This window comes from Natrix helvetica, assembly GCF_964273705.1.
Source record: "Natrix helvetica genome assembly, chromosome: 5".
NCBI classification, from domain to species: domain Eukaryota; kingdom Metazoa; phylum Chordata; class Lepidosauria; order Squamata; family Natricidae; genus Natrix; species Natrix helvetica.
The window spans coordinates 57,971,730-57,989,186 of record NC_138551.1 but is presented as its reverse complement, the minus strand read 5'-3'; the positions used below and the strand labels follow the sequence as shown (position 1 = coordinate 57,989,186).

At 34.0% G+C, this 17,457-nt stretch overlaps 1 protein-coding gene across 1 annotated transcript in view; it reads right to left on the bottom strand.

Moving 5' to 3' along the window:
* Positions 1-14,995, bottom strand: part of HABP2 (hyaluronan binding protein 2) — a 29,832-nt gene extending 14,837 nt beyond the window's left edge. The window contains exons 1-3 of the mRNA XM_081956467.1: positions 14,854-14,995; positions 4,621-4,660; positions 70-186 (exon numbers count right to left, since the gene is read on the bottom strand). Coding sequence (XP_081812593.1) covers positions 70-186; positions 4,621-4,660; positions 14,854-14,922 — 226 coding nt within the window. The 5' untranslated portion in view covers positions 14,923-14,995. The remainder of the gene's footprint in view (positions 1-69; positions 187-4,620; positions 4,661-14,853) is intronic.
* Between the last annotated feature and the right edge of the window lie 2,462 nt (positions 14,996-17,457).

Below are 17,457 nucleotides of genomic sequence, written 5' to 3'. Positions count from 1 at the left end.
GCTAAAGATTGTATTCCTTTCACATCCCATATTCTGTTTCTCATTCTTATAATGTGTATAACAAAGTACCATCATGAGTGAAGAATTCATAAATCCAATCGGAGTCAAAGAAACTAAATCTGATTTCGGTCTCCGCTGGCTCTATATAATCAGTGCTGTATTCCTCATCATAATCATCAGCAGAGTCTGCAGATATATCAGAAACAAAACAGACTATAACATGAATGAAAAGTAGCATTTAAAAGTTGCTTATAGTGTAGCAAATATGTATTGACCTGGTAAAATTAAACTAGACAACATTATAGAATAAAAATGGTGATTATCAGCGCATTCCTATTCCTTTGCGTTATGTACTGCAGAAAACAAAACATCGCATCCTCCCACATACATCCCTGCAGCCAATCCGCTCTCACAGGGAGGGCCTTCTCCTGGTGCCGTCCACGAGGCAATGCCAACGGGCGACACCAAGGAGTAGGGCCTTCTCTGTGATGGGCCCAACCCTCTGGAATGACCTCCCCCCCGATATTAGAACCACTACTGACCTCCGCTCCTTCCGACAGAAACTGAAGACACACCTGTTCCGACTGGCTGGTTTGGCATAATTTTAACGTCTACCTCCTGGCATACACATTCTTACTGGTTTTTAGAGGGATATTGTTTTAAATTTAACTTGATATTTTAAACTTTTGTATTGATTTATTTATTAGCTGTACAGTTTGGCATATTTTACCCTCCTCTTATACATGTATTTATATAGTTATTTCTATGTTTTAATCTGTTGTATTTTAATACGGACTGTACACCGCCCCAAGTCCCTTTCGGGAGAGGGGGCGGTATATAAACGCTAATAATAAATAAATAAAATAAATAAAACAGCATGGGGGCATATTTTGAGCTCTTAGAGGAAGGTGGGATATAAATATAATAAATAAATAACTTCAACCAGGAAATGAAACTTTAAATAACTATCATCTCTGAAGATGTGGTCTGGATCATTAATTGATCGTTAATTCATTTTATTTTCACAACAGTTTTTAGAAAGAGTTGAAATCTGAGGCAATGACTTGGCGTAGATTTTTTCATGCAGGATAATATTTTGAAGGTATGGTTACAATCCTTTTATATATTTACAAAAACATTACACAGTGTTGTCAAAGGCATGAGCCTAATATGCGGTACTCCTTGAATAAGCTAGTCATATTGTTATGGAAGCTGTATTCAACTGATTGACATTGCAGATAGATAAAAGCATCTGATATTATACAACAAGGTAAATAACAACAATTTTAATGCACCATCTTCCTTGACACAAATATTGCTGGAATAATTTGTAGTCATATCTTGAATTGTGTTTCTCTTTTGATCAGTCTTGTGTGCTCATTGTAGCTCACATTATATTATGGACAGAATAGTAAACTGGATTGCCTGATAGAAAAAAATATTCTTGATGAAGAATGTGCATGACTTTCATTTCAACTTGAGAATAGCTCTTGGTGTTAATGTGAATGTATACATCTTCTCCCACACACACATATATGCATTAGATGCATTTTCCAGTTGATCTTCTCAAACCTTTGTTACTATATCTCAGATATAAAAAAAAGTGTACAAAAAACCTCATAATGATATTTCAACATATATGGGAAAATGTTAAAATTTATTTTAAAAAAATAGATTAGTATATGTTTGTGTAGGGATAATACATACTCTATTTTGGGAAGTAGTCTACATTCTAAACATTGTCAATGACAAATCTTCTGTTTATTATTGCACTTCAGGATTGTATCTCAACTTTTAATCCAAACTGGCATTGTTCAAAATCTTTTTATAAGACAGTTTATTTTCCCCCTTGATATCTATGGACTACACCTATATAATACTGTGATGTGCTTGCAACATTTGTTATGGTTTTCGAGGTAGGAGAAATGCCTTGTTAAAAGTAAATAGAGTGCTTCAAAATCCCAATTCCATTCAGAGCGCTGCTGGAATCATTTCATCACAATCAAACTAGTACTGGATAAAGTACAGGTAATTATTCTGGTGTTAGTAGCCATATAAGAGAAGGGACACATTCATGAACAAAGGAAACAAGTAGGAGATTCTCCTTAACTTTGATCATGGTGCCACATTTCCAGTGCACAGAAACAGATCTTTGTTCATAGCAATGGCTCTGAGGATACCCATTGACAAATAGCTTTCTGAATAGCAAAGTAAAGATGGGACACAGTTCTTTCCATAGACTTTTCACAGAAGTAGTTGATTAAGATGGGTCATCCACTCTTTCCGGCAGGTGTCAGTGTAGTTTGTTGGAACCACTGGTGAGTTTCAAAGAGCAGGTATGGTAATGAGGAGAGTGAAAATGCATACAGGGATACTTTTAAAAGCTCTCCCCTAGGGCTGGGCCGAAGGCCTGGTGAACAATGTGTTGCCTTGAACTGCTTATCAACGGCATTATCTTAGTTTTCTCAACTCATTCATTCGATTGCTGCCTTTATCTTTGTTCTTCCTTTGCTTCTGATGAAAAACACTTTTTTTTGTACAATGAATCCTTTATATTCCATATTAAAATAGAAACTTCTTTTTTCTATGGACCCAAACTGGTTTCTTGACGGTAAAAAAAAAAGTTTCACCTCATTTATCGTTATGTCAAGTCAAGACTTCTTTTATTCACTCATTATTTCTCAAGAGTCAAGCCTTTGCAATATGAAAGTGCTGCAGGACTGCACACCAGGCTGAGGGATAAGGAACTCATTCCAAGATAGGGCCATTGTCTCCACGAGCAAATAAAGTTTAATGCAAGGCAATGAAAAGGAAAGGAGCTCATACTTCAACCTGACAGTATGTGGGATTATTTTGCTAAAGTTAGAACTTCTCTGTTTATTTATTAAACTTTGTAATATTAAAGGTATCTTTGGCTTTTTATGTACTTTTCCCACCTCTGTGGCAAATACTGTATAAAAGAAATAAAAAGTTTCCTCCCTTTTTCTAAACAATAGAATCCATTTTGGTTATATGGGGACCATCTTTATAGTTTCTCAATACCCCATCATGCCCCTGGATGTCTTCTTATAATTATTGTTAGCTCAGTTTGTTCATGGTTCCTAATCAAATATTAGGAATCAAGTAACATTCTGTGAACCACCAAGATCTATTCAAAACATCTCTTTCAAGATAGCTTGCAAGTGTTATTCCTTTTGCTATTGATGTTCATTTTTATGACCATTTTTAGTCATTTGATGTAGACATTTTAGACTTTTTTTCAAAGCCTGCTTAGGACAAAATGTCTGCTTTGCTGCACTATTTATGTGGAAATAATAGAAGTCAGGTTGTTATACTGTCCTACCTGATCATAACTGATCAGTTATACATTCTTCATCAACCACTCGGTATACTGATGTGTACATGATTATAAATTTGACCCTATATGCAATATCTATCTTGATGAAAGGATTGATCATATGCAGCATTATATACTTTTTCAGGATTTGGCAATAAAAAAAGGTAATCATCTAGTGTGTTAGAAATGTTAGAAAATAAAACTAACCTCTTTGTCTACTATACAAATCTTTGTATGGTAAAACTAGTAATTTAAACAGCATATCCATGCAATACTTTCTTCCAGAACATGTTTTAAGATTATTTCCATATCTATTAGAAGAGTAGCCAAACCAAAGCTTACCATGTATTCTCAGGTGCCATATGGAGTAATTGCAAAAATATCTACTTGGCAGTCATAAAATTTCTATCAACTATGAATCCAAGTGAAGATTAAACATCAGTAGAGATTCTACTGGCCAGAAGACCAGAAAACTCCCAATACAGGATTTATATAATATCATTATATCTGACATCTTTCCTTCTTTATTTGAGAAATCTGTGACCTAAATATGAATGTATGTAGGTTCAAAATGGATTTTGCCTGGTATCTTACATTTCTAGCAACAGATAAATTTAATTTCTTCACTGCTATCTTTTAGAAGGCCATTTTCTAATATTTAGTACTAATAGCTTTTGATCAGAGTTTTTTTTAAACTTTTTGCACATTTTGTGTTGCTATGACAGAAACTTGCTTTAAATTCAAAACTCAAAAAGATCCTTCCTTTTGAATTAATTATAGAATTAATCATTCTCTAATAGGAAGTGAACAAAATATCATAATCAGTCCTGTTTTTTCTTTTCACTGCTGAGGATAAAGAACTACTTCAATATGCAAGATCAACATATTGCTGAAATAGGTTCCGTGGTAGGTATTGGGCATGATTTCTACCAAAAAGTGTATCTGGCTGGAAGTTTAATTTTCCATATGATATTATATAAGTCATCATACTTGTGTGATGACTTGCTTATCTACTTAAAGGCAAGTGTGAGTTAAGGTTCTTGCCCAATAAAATCAGAGCTGGATGCGATAAACCAAATGTTCATAGCCATGAGATACTCATGTTTTGTCAAATTATTGCAGCCATATTGTGCAAGTATAGAAGACACTTTCACTGGCATTTTCTCAAAGCAAAAGGTCTCTGAAATGGTGACATGGTCCTAATTATTAATTCCATATTTTAACAATGTAAATATTATGATGTATTTGTCACAAAAAACAACATTAAAAACCACATGGTTTACCAGGTTGTTGGCCGAACCAGGGTGATATAATCCCAGAATACTGAAATGAAAGAGAGAGAGATAGACATAAATATGAGACTTAGTAATGCTATATAAGACAATTCAGATATAAATGCTATCTGTCAACCAACAACCATGTTGGTGCAGTGGTTATAATGCAGTATTGCTTAATAATTCTGCATTTCCACTGCCACGAGTTCCATTCTGACTGGCTCAATGTTGATTCATCCTTTCACCCTTCCGAGGTCAGTAAAATATAAACCCAAATTGTTAGGTGAAATCTGCTGACTCCGTAAACCGCTTAGAGACGGCTGTAAAACATTATGAAGCAGCATATAAGTCTAAGTGCTATTGCTATTAATAAAGTAGTTCCTTAAAAAAAAAATTCAATACTCTCAATTCCCTTTAAAGTAAATGCCCCGTATAGTTAAAATGATATATATTTCAAACAGCAAAAATAATGTCATATTTAGTTAAGTCTTTTATAAACTACTTTTTCCTATTAACTGCAAATATTTTAATTAGGCATGTAAAGGTACACTTTCAGCATAGGGTTATAATAACATTATGTTTATTAAGTTAGTTCTATTTAGTTGTTTAAATTTGGCTATTAAACTGTGAACTATTATATTGGGTGACATTTTTAAACTACTACCGTGACTTTCATATTTGTGTTGCACTTTGGCAATGTTGCATTGTTATTGTTATTAGAAAGTAGCATGATGTTGTACAATCATTTTCAATTATAGAGGTAAACAAAAGGGTTGCGCCAGAAGTAACTCTATAATACATTGCCACTTTTCTTGTCTTTTGTTTTGGACAGATCCACACTTCTACTTGCTTCATCTCCTGGATAGGTTACTCAGTGTTTCTTGAGTGCAGGAATAGAGGGATATAGTATGGTACCCATCCCTAACACAGTGTAAACATGCCACTTTATCTCATCTCATCTCATCTTACAGGGTTGTTGTGGGAGCATGGGAAGTGGAAAAAGTATTAGGTATGTCACCATTCTGAGTTACTTGTAAAGTAATAACGCAGATTAAAAATCAAATAATAAACAAATGAATGAATGAATAAATAAATAAATAAATTCTGGGGAACCTATGTTCTCTGGTGGTTGGGAGGTACATTCTTAAAAAATAGCAAGGAATCAATTGTTTGTTTTTCTTTACTGTACTTTTTCTTTACTGTAATGCTTTACTGCTCACAGCAATGACAGTCAGAAAAAAGGGTATAAAAAAGTAAGTTTGCCTTAGCATTGGTGAGAGAACCTTGGAGGAGTGTGTGAAGGCATCCATATGTTTAAACATCTCGGAAATTAAAGGAAAAGAATGTGGATAAGCAGAGAAAGGTAAGGTCTGGAAAACTCTTTACACAGGGGACCAAGGTTTCTGTCCTCTACATGGGTTGGAAGAACAAGAACTCAGTCCAGACTGAGTACCAACCCAGCTATGTTGCTGAACCACTCAAATCTGAACTGGAATTGTACTAGTCTGCTTTAGGAATAGCCAGGAACAGCAAAAAAGAGAACTTGCTTTAGCTGTTGTGTGAATTATCCCTAAAGTGGCTAATAATCACTAAACTGAAAATTAGGAACAGATTTGGTAGAATTTCAAGATTACAGAAGTAAAATAAAAATCTAATAAAGCAAATATATTTTGGCCATGTGTCTTAAATGGTCATTAATGTACCATTTCTTTTGCAGGCTGTACATTGTTCAGAATACATTGATTAATTGTGTGCCAGCAAGTTAGTGTTAACTATTAGCAATGTCATGGATATATATTTTCCATTATAATCTATACCCAATCAGGCATTTCAGGTCTTCTAAAGGCATACCCATTGTCACTATAAATGGGTGTATATCTTTTGCTGTTGATCATCTTTTTCTTCTCTTTCAGAATATATGCCAGTGGCATATTGCCAGTGGCATATTGCCAGTGGTGAAGTTAAGCTCCATTAATTTTGAATTTTCTCCCCTGAATCTCAATGATCTACTGATTTGTTTCCTGGCATCATCTGTAATGTTTAATCTGCCAGGAACACATAGAGATTGAAATTAATTATTGGGTTAACACAATTCAGGGGGATCTAGTTCTGCTGTATACTCAATGCACAATGAGGATATTGTGAGCCATTGTCGACTCTATTGTAGAGATGTGCAAAGAACATGCATGCAAAGTGTTTCCTTGGTGATCCCTATGAAAATGCTTCTGCCTTTAGGAGATAGCCTTCAGATGAACTTGCCAAGCTTTCCAGAGGATGCAGCTGCTTTAAAGCTTAAAGGAGAGATGCTTTGCTTGCGCTAGCACACTTTGTAAAAGATTCTTATCTAATGCTTTGCACAGTCATATTAAATAGGTACAAAAGGAGATATAAGCCTGAAAGTAAAAACCTGCCGCCTTTTATTCTGTTCTCCAGTCTTTAGGCTGTGATATTCTACATTGCCAGAAGATGGAGGGCTTGACTTATTAAGGGAGCACCACAATATGCACTGATATTTCTTTTCACACTGGTTCCTGATGGTCAACAATGAAAAGAAGGATTAAAAAGCTAACTTTTCTAATTGTGCATGAGAAGCAGAAACACCTTTTGCATCTTTTCAAAATCCTCTCTTAACAAAATACTTTCAAAATCAATGCAAAACCTGTTATAGCAAATGTAAATTAGTCATATTTGTGGATGAAACCAGTCTATTTTGTAATAGATATAATTCTGTTTTGTAACAGGCCATAAATAGACAAGCAGTGTCTCATGGAGGTGTTGAGCTTAGAAGGAATGATGGAGAGTTTGCTAGTGGCTGGAATCATGGAAGACAAAAATGGAAAACTTGAAATCTTAGCTAATTTTAATGGGCTATGTCTTCGTGCCAAATAGATACGTTTTCCTGAATACTTATTCCATAATACTTATTCAATTTGTGGAAGAGAATTTGCTTTACAACTTATTTCAAAAGACAAGAGAATTTCAGAAATTTGTCATAGATGGACCGTGATTTGCTGGAACTGGTTTAACATTAATTTGAAGATTCCATTTCTTATTTATAGGCATACCTGCAGCTATTTACACTATTTTTGGCTTTCCAGATTTCAATTATACTTTCTTGTAGTAATGTTGTTCAGGTTTACAACTACAGAGATAAAAAAATGATGCAAACTAAAGCAAATATAAAAGAATAAAATGACAGAAAAGAAAGAAAAGTTCAAAAAGGGAAAAATCTTATATGTTTTAAAAAATAAAAAAAGAAATCTATAGAAATAATTTCCTAATAATTTTCATCATGACCATTATTATCTTTTCTTATACTACTACAAGAAAACCACCGTTCATTCCATCTCATCCTTATTTATAAACAGATTCTAAAAACTTCAACATTTAAATCTAGTTAACAAAAGTCCATTGAGAGTTACCAAAAATAATAATCTATATATTTTAATCTTAATAAAACATCTTAATAAAAATAGCTTTATTTTTCTTGCCTTTAATTTTAGCATAGTTACTTTCTCAAATTTTACAGTCTCATCATTTGGTCCTGCACAGCAAAAATCAATTAAGAGTTACCCAGAACAAATATATATATAAAAGCAAACTTTCATTAAATAATTCCACTTTATATTCCTTTGTTTTATTTTTAACAATCTTGATTTTTATTACTTTTTAATAGTATGCAGGTCTTGGTTATTTTCCCCGTCTCCATATTTCTTCTCAGTCTTTAAAGCTGTAACATGTCTCTTTTGTAAATGAAAAATGAAAAAAATGTCCAAGTCACTCTTCTGGTTTATTATTTGTATATCTCTTTTAATTGTTAAACATCTGGTTTCACCTGTGTATCCAGCATAACATCTTTATCTATATCATTCTTTTAATCTGTAATTTTTAAATCCACATTCCAGTCAGCCTCAGAAGCAGTCTTGTTAATAACAGGCAATGTAAAAAGGAACTTCTGAGTGAATTAGTCCAAAATATTCTTAAGTTTGATCCGTTAGAATAATTTGTTGCATTCTGTATTAGTGGGTCTCTTTTTCTTTAATTAAAATCTTTTAATTATTTCTGCTTTCTTCTAGTGTTCAACTTTTAAAGTTCCATCTTGTGACTGATTTTTTGATCAACATTTTTCAAGAGGAAAATTTCTTATACTTGATTTCAAAATGTTTTTTTCCCCAAACAGCTATATTTTCCTACAGGAAAGCTATTTGGAATTGATTTCAAGATCTTATTTCAAATTCTGGTCCTTAGTTTGTAACTTTCCAAAGTCAATATTTTAATCATCTTTTGCTTTTATTAAATTTTTTTTTCAAATCCTTAAACTCTCTCACTGAGGATTGAAGGAGACGTACCCAATGTAATAAAACTTGACAATATACAGGTTCTTAATATCCAACAAGCAGTGAACAAACAATTTCTAAAGATATTAAGAAATGAAATATGTGATTCAGTGTCCTTTTGAAGGCTCAAAAGCATGGCTTAGGTAAAGATGAGAATTCCCATGGGTCTCAGCGCTTTAAACCACTGGAGACCCTGTTTTACGGTTTCTTCATGAGAAGCTACTCTCTGTGCTGTGTGTGTGGGCAATCCTGAGTCCTCTCCTTATCTGGAGAGGAAATTCAAGAAGCCAGTCCATTTGCCAACTTGTCATTCTATCATGCTTATCAACTCAGATCACAATGGAGCTATCTTCAGGTCACCACAGCTTCCCTGAATTTTTTCCCCACACTTCAATTATCCAAAGAAAATATTATAAGGAAACTAGATGTCTGTTTTCATGGATAAGTCCTATTCTTGAAAAATCATTGGAGAATGTTTGCTATCCGGTAAAAAATTAAAACAACTAATGTTCAGTCTACAAATTGCTGGAAAATTTCAAAAGTATGCTGAGTTCTTGGTCTAGCAGTAGAGCTATGCAAAGCATTTGAAAGCACTGAATTACAAAATATGTTAGCAGCTGTGTGCTCTCATGTTCTCTATGTGTGTATTTATGTATGTGAACGCATGTGCCCATGTGTGGACAGACCATATTTCTTCTGGGAGTGCCAATATAACTAAGCATTGAGCAATTGTATGCATACATAGATAACGAGGGACTGTCTTCAAAGCTGTAGCATAAACTTTCTAAAGGGTGTGTCTGTTTTAATGCTTTGAAGAAAAATGATTCACTTGCACTAGCATACTTTAGTAACTATCTTTTTTGAATGCTTTCTACTGTCCTCCAAAGCATTCTTGATTATTCATGATAAGCCCCAGAAATACACTGAAGGTATTAACAAGAGTGACTAATAATAATGATAACCATTAGAACAAATACTATTATTTTTTACAGGACAGCCATGGAACAATGTTGTGCCAAAACCAGCAACATCTTAGAGACTTTGTTACTGAATGAGCTAAGGTGTTGATTTAGGTTATGATTTCCAATTGAAAATCTGTAGTACACCAGTCAAATTTGTTGTTTCGTAATAGAGGACTATTCTTTTAGGTGAAATTGCGTTGTTTTGCAGGATTCATCCTCTGGAACACTTACAATGAAAACTTTGCAGTGCAGAATTGGCCCATGCATGTCTGCTTTTTGCTACCCAATTTTTACTGAAGTGCAATTATATATAATTATGTTAGTTTGGCTGTTTTGAAATTATATCTACTTTTGTTCTAACAAACGTATACCACAGAAATAAAATATTGTTTGTGGTGTCTACCTCTACCATACCAAAACAGGAAAACAAGCGAATAACTTTATTCTTATTGTTAGCAAAACATTGGGAAAAAAACTAAAATATTGGAAGACGGAAAACAACTTGAGTGGCATCTTATACTTAATACTTTTCTTAGAAATAACCCATATTTGTTCATTTGTATTTATTACACATGCAAATAAATGCATTAATAACTTTATGTACATACATTTGGGTTGTCAGAAAATACTTGAAAATGAAACAATTAGAGGAGACTATATTAAATAATTCATCTGTTGAACTTTTGATTTTACACTGTTGTTTATAGCACCAGTGAATTAAAATAGCAACTCTACATAGTAATAATTGCATCATAGATCTATATATATATTTAAATAGATTCATTCTCCTAATAGAGGCATATTTGTAAAATTTCCCAAGCCTAGAATTGCTGGACTCAGACCTGAGCAGTAAGTATCTTAAGCCTTAAGCCTCCAGATGAAGTAGAAGATAAGGCAGATGCAGTTTCTTCAATCAGTATTCTCCCCAGCCCCTTTTCTCCCCTTGCTGTAGTTGATCACAGATCCTGGTACACCCCATAGCGAGAAGATTTATAAGAGAGTGGAAATAGTAGGAGAAAGTTGTGACTTCTCTTGAATTGTTGATTTAAGAGATCTAAGGATTTATAGACATATCTGGAAAAAAAAACCCAGGAGTGAAAGTTCAGTACATGTGAAAACCACTAGGTTATGGAAATACTAATCTGTTCTGACCCCCCTCTTTGTATACCAAAGCACTCCAAGACAAGAATATTGCTTGATGATTTATTCACAGTAAATTAACACACTGACTAGACCTTGGCAGCAATCCAGACTTCCAAGATAAGACACAGGCACGAGAGCACTTCTCCAGCATTGGTAAATAAGTTGAACTCTGCAACCAGCCTCCAGGAAAGTCCCTCCTTAAATACTATCTTGAGAGGAGCCTAATTACAACCACCTGGGTCCAATTATCTTCTGTATCTGTGTAGTTGTTCTCTACGTCTATCAGCCCTTCGTTGCCAAGCGTCCAAGACCAACTCCCTTGTCTCCTCCCGACTGCTCCAAGGCATGACATCAGGAGCACACTCCCTTTGGCTTTCACCACTGCTCCATGCCTCAGGCGCCTCCTGGTGACCAACCAGCCTCTCTGATCCCTGCTCGGAGTCGGAACCCTGTCTAGGGTCCTCCACATCTTCCAGAGCTGACTCATAAGGCCGCTCACTGTTGGAGTCTGGTTGCAGCTCCAACGGCTCCTGCTGGCCCACAACACTAATCTAAATGCAAGGAGCCACATAACATGGCCCCAGTTTCTCAACAATCACTCCTAACCCTACTGACAGATCAAGAAGAGATTAATTTCCAATTTGTTTTGGCTTGGAGTTTAAATGATGCTTCCCCATCTTTTCTGCACAGTTTTCTACCTACTTAGATGCACATTATTTTTTTTTTTGCTTGATGCTTTTCCGAAGAAGTTTGCTTTGCCTGGCTGCATAGTGAAACCAATTCTGGTTATGCAGCCATAAAGTTCTTTGTTTACCATTTTTAATTTCAATCCCCTAGAATTTCAAGTGTTCTCTTTCTTCTGACGTGCTGCAAGTTTAAGGTTTAGTGAATTTCCACCCACCCACCCCAAATAGGAAGAAGAGAATTAAATTTTTAAAAAGGCTATAGACGTTTGAGCCAAAGTGAAATGAGTTCAATATTCCTATGAGTCGTATCACTGGTAAATCTGAAATTCTGTCTCATGCAACATTCTGAAGTTCTCCATTTATCTCATGTGATAGTGATAACACACACACTTGGTTTCTTCTTCAGAATAGATCTGATTTGGAGACAGGAACAACAAAGCCTCTTCAGTCAGTTTCACAAGGCAGACCTTCCTATGAGTCTGACACAAGATTTTTGCATTATCAAACATTTTGCTATCTGTGCTGAGAATGAGCAGGCTACATAGCTCAAGTTAAAGCTTATGGAAACCCATTAAGAAGACACTTAGCTGTAAGAGAACTCTCACGCTTCAGGGCATATGCTGAATGCCTTCAGGGGTCAGAAAGGAATTTCCCCTCTATAAGAGATCAGTTCAACATTTGGTAATGCATCTAGCTAAGACATTTTGCAATCCTGTAGCTTCAGGCACACCCTTGCCTGTCCTATAAAAAAGAGCATATGGGGTTCCCTTGATCAATGAATAATGCTGAATTGGCAACTTGCTTCTTCTCTCTGGAGGCTGAAGGTTACAGTGCAACACAAAAAATATGTACACAACAGATACTTGAATCTCTTGCAAGTGTTTTTAAAAAAATAATTTAAAAAATAATATTTTTAACTTTAATATATTATTTAATCTGTGTCTGTATCCAATTATTATATAGTTCCACTCAAAGATATGTCTTTGATTCAGGTCCTACTTCTTATTAAAATTGGGTGAAGCTTAGGATACAGCTACATGTTCTTCCTAATTTGTCTCAATGGTGCCTCATTTTTAGTTATTTAGAGTCACATTTCTGTGATGTAACCTTTACTAGAGGAAGCTTCTGGATTTACATTAAATACCTAATGTCAAATGTATGCATTGTCCCAACATAAAAAGTACATGTTTTATTTCACTCTCTATCATTTCTAGCACAGGTTCATTCTCTCCTATTTTTGCATCTGTTCATTTTTTTTTAAAGAAGTGCCAATAAAAATATGTTTGTCACAAATTTATACAATCTAACAATATATTTTGTGTAGTTTTGTACATTTGAAAAACATACCATTTGCAGTACATAGTTCATGCATATATTATACATTATATTATACATATATTGTACATACATGTTCAATTTTTCCAATAAATATCTTTTCATTATGATACTCCACAACATATAGTATTTCCCTCAATGCATACGTTTTGTATACACTTTGAAGAACTGCAGTACAAAATGAGGAATTCATTTACAGTCTTGTGGACCTCCAGGTACTGGTAGAAAAAAGAGTGTGGGTATAATTTCCATATAAGTAAGTAGTGGCCATCATGGAACCTGTATAATTATATTGTATTATATTATTTATGGCTACTGTATATTTCTGTCCTCTTGGGAGTTCATGGCAGTACATATGCACATAAAACGAGTGTCTCCCCTTATTTTACTTTTACAAAAGAAATCCAAACCCCTGTGAGGTGGAAATTTTCAGTTCTCTCCCCTGGGAACTAATTGGTACTTGAATTTGCAGAATGTATAAGGCATGGCTCAAGGGAGGAAGTGACAATGCTTAGGTGTTGCCTTGTTCTTTTTATTACAGACTTCTATTTGCAACTTACAGGTTCCATTTTACAGACTTTTCCAGGTAGGGCCAACAATTATAACTTCATTTCCTTTCATCTAATCATTAACTGAACAGAACAAAGATGGTTGCAAAATCTGGAAGAGGACTGCTATATTTGATGAAAGAAAAATGATGGTGTCCTTTAATTTTCCCTTTTTAATTATTTGATAGTTAAATAATAATTAATGTAAGGAATATATTCTAAAATATATGTGCTTGGGCTACTTTTTTTCTTCTTTTTGTATCTTTGATAAATTATTTTAAGAGTATTGATTAATGGACTGGTGCCTGCAGTTGTAATCTATTCTAACCATTATACAAAACAAAGAGGGGTCTAATGTTGTTATATTTACCCTCCTAAACATGGGTAGTATGGCGTATTCAGGAAGGTAAGTATAATAACATTAGACTTCTCAAGTACAGACTACAAATGCACAAACATGCATTCAAACCACAGTTTTATTAAAATCTGAATATTTGAATTGGCAATTCATTTTGGAGTGAAACATTAGAGGCAAATAATATGATCAGCTCACAGAACACTTGCTATTCTTTCTTCCAGGATTTATTTTAAGAAAGTTTGATCAGTTCAATTATAACAAAAAAGAATTGTGTTTATTAAAAATGTTCCTGCTTTTGCATTTCATTAATGCTTAAGAAAATAGTTTTTTTATATATTCTGTTTATTTTTATTGATGTACTTTTTTTTTTACAATTTTTCCATGAATGATAAATACACCCTGTTAGAATTATGCTAAGTTCACAATATTCTACAATGTTCTGGACAAATTAAAAAATATCAACCTGTTACTTAAGTGCTAACCAAAGTTTGCCTTGAAGAAATTGATTAATAAAATAAATATTTGCATCTGTTTTGTGAAGAATAAAAGAAATATGGAAGGAAAGGATTATATAAAAGGAATGCTGAATATTTGATTATTTATTTTATTTGATAGAATGCCAATCTTTTTCAAAGACCGTTTTTCATTCCCCCTTTAGATTAACTAAGACATTTATTTAAAATAAAACATTAATAAATCTGAAATCTTTAAAGATCTAGGCTACATATATTTCCTGATAACTGATAGAATACCTAGCTTTGCCAATGCTACTGGATTGCCAATATAGTAGTAGAACATAGTGTTGTATGATATGGGCATTGACATTAATTCAACAATCTCTTTTAAATAAGACATTACAATAAATATACTTACTGAAACAGGAGTATTTCCAAGAAAGACAACCAGAGAGAGAAGTGGCAAATAGACAAACCAATTAAACATTCTTATTTTAAACAGATTTTCTCCCTGTGTGAATATGCTTTTTCTTGTTTCTATTTTTTTTTCTGTTTCTCAACCTAAATAGTTAAATAACAGGTTTTGCAAATGATTAACCACACTTTCAAATTTGATCACACTGGACTAGCAAGTACAAATGGCATGGAAAGTTTTCCTCTAAGAAGTCTTTTCTGAGGCCTATGCTAAGGGAAAGCGTTGCCATACTTATCTAATTTATTTGTGACATCACTTTTAATAAACTGGCTTCTAAAATGCGAGATATATTTTCATCAATGCTGTTCATTGGTTAATCACTATATTTATGGTTAGGTGCAGCTTAAATTAGATGGTTTGTTACTTTGAGACTTGTATATCCTGCCCTTTTGTTTACACATTCAACATAGTTACCGAAGAACGACGAATACTAAACAAATCCCACCAATTTCAGATATTTGTTCTTCGGTTGCTTTCATTCCATGAACAACTTTATGGTGGTACAATTGCATAGTTCATTATGGAATAATATGTCGAAGAAGATTCTCAATCATCAAGGTAGAGTTGTCTGGAAGTTGAGTCATTTCAACTGGACTTATTTTCTTTTTGGTTTGAAATATTTGGTTGCTTATCCAAGTAGCTTCTTCAGTCTGAACAAGTTAATTAGGGGGACCTTACAAATGTCCACTAGGGTAGTTTCACTAGGATTAGATTTCACCTAATCTGAATAAGTTCTTTATGTGAATAGGGGCAAAGAGACATTAAGTTGTGGCTTCTAAATCTTTTCTCTTAGTTGGTTTGTTAAGTGTGACCTCTCTGATGAATCTGTGAAGCGGTATTGATCTTCCTTGGGTTTGATGCAAAAGCAGCATGAAAAACAGGAGACAGGTTGTGTCTGAAGCCTTCACTGCTATTGAGGGATTTCCATTTTGGCATAAATGGATTCCTCCACTCTTTCAAATCATCTGTTTTTCCCTATCCAAAATATGAACAGTATCCTCAAAAGAGTGTCCTTTTTTCTTTCAAATAAAGGTATACTGCTAGTCCTGTGGTGTTGCCTCTTCTGTGCTGGACCATCCTCTTGTATTAAAGGCTGCTTGGTTTCCCCAATGCAGATCTCTGAACACTCCTCACTGCAGGGAAATCACATGCATTACATTACTCTTCTGATTTTTTGGTGTCTGATTTTTAGGGTGGATGAAGCTCTGTCTCAGCCTGTTGGTGGGTTTGAAGAATAGAGATATGTTGTCTTTTTCAAGTATCCATTTTAGCTTCTTTGATACATCAGTCATGTAGGAAATTATAGGTTCTTTTGTTGACTTTGAGTCTCAACTTTGTCTGACATTCTTTTGTTGGATCCAGATGCTGATTTAATAAAGGCCCAATTTGAATAACAACACAATGAAATGGAGGATTGTCAGTCCCCAAGAGGATCAAGACCACATCAGAGGTTCATGAAGGAGACCACTCTAACAACCCACCTAGGAGAAAATATTTAGGAGCAACAAATCTTACCAAGTCTCTGCCTCCCTCCCTAATAATCTCTATTTAGATTAGGTAAGAAATGAAACCATTCTGGAGAATATATATAGGGTACCCTTAAACAACTTGCTCAGACTAAAGGACCTATTTGAATAAGCAGCAAAAAATTTCATACCCCCCCAAAAAGATGTCCAGTTGCCATGACTCAATGTATGGAAGTATTATTTAAGCTTTAATACAGAAAACTACTGAATTTCTTTTGATATCATTATATAGAAAATAATTTACAACTGGAACGAATATGGACTTTGATACTGATATAGTGATACCAACACATACCACATATATACCATATTGCCTTTTCACTGTTTCTCAGTTCCATAAAAAGTTTCTATAAATAAGTTTTCTCAAGTTAGAGAAACAGAAAGATGAAAGGACTGTAATAAACACAGTTTTATATGATCTGTCCTTGATAAAATGAGATGCCCTGAATTTTAATACACCCCTGATTCATCAAAAATCAGACTGAAGGTTGGAGTGTAACTAATATCAACATGCTTTATATCCACGAAAAATAAATTAAAGGGAGTAAATTTACTATTGACAAACATTGATTATATGTACTCTGAAGGACTTTGAAGCTGAGCTAGATGTTTTCTGCCAGTCTCCAATCTTCTCTTTTGAATTTCATTGCATACGTTTTTACTTTTTAATTATTTTTCTCGAAAGCTCTTTGATCAAGTAAAATATAGATCATATTTGGGTGATATCATGTCCTATACTTTCTATGAAGTTGTGCCCTTGTGCATCATTTTAAATATACAGTTTATTTTGCAGATGTTACATTATTTTTTAAATTAAATTTAATCTGCTATGTGGAAACCTATTTATTTTTTAAATCCAAGTTCTCAGATCTGTAGGCTGAATTTATCACATCATGAGAGTTTCTAAGATAGTGTCCCCTGTGTGTATTATTACTTTGTGCACATACTTATCACAAATCTTCCATATTTTAAAATTGAGTTTCATGCATGAAAATCTAAGTGAAATATTCTTGAGGCATGC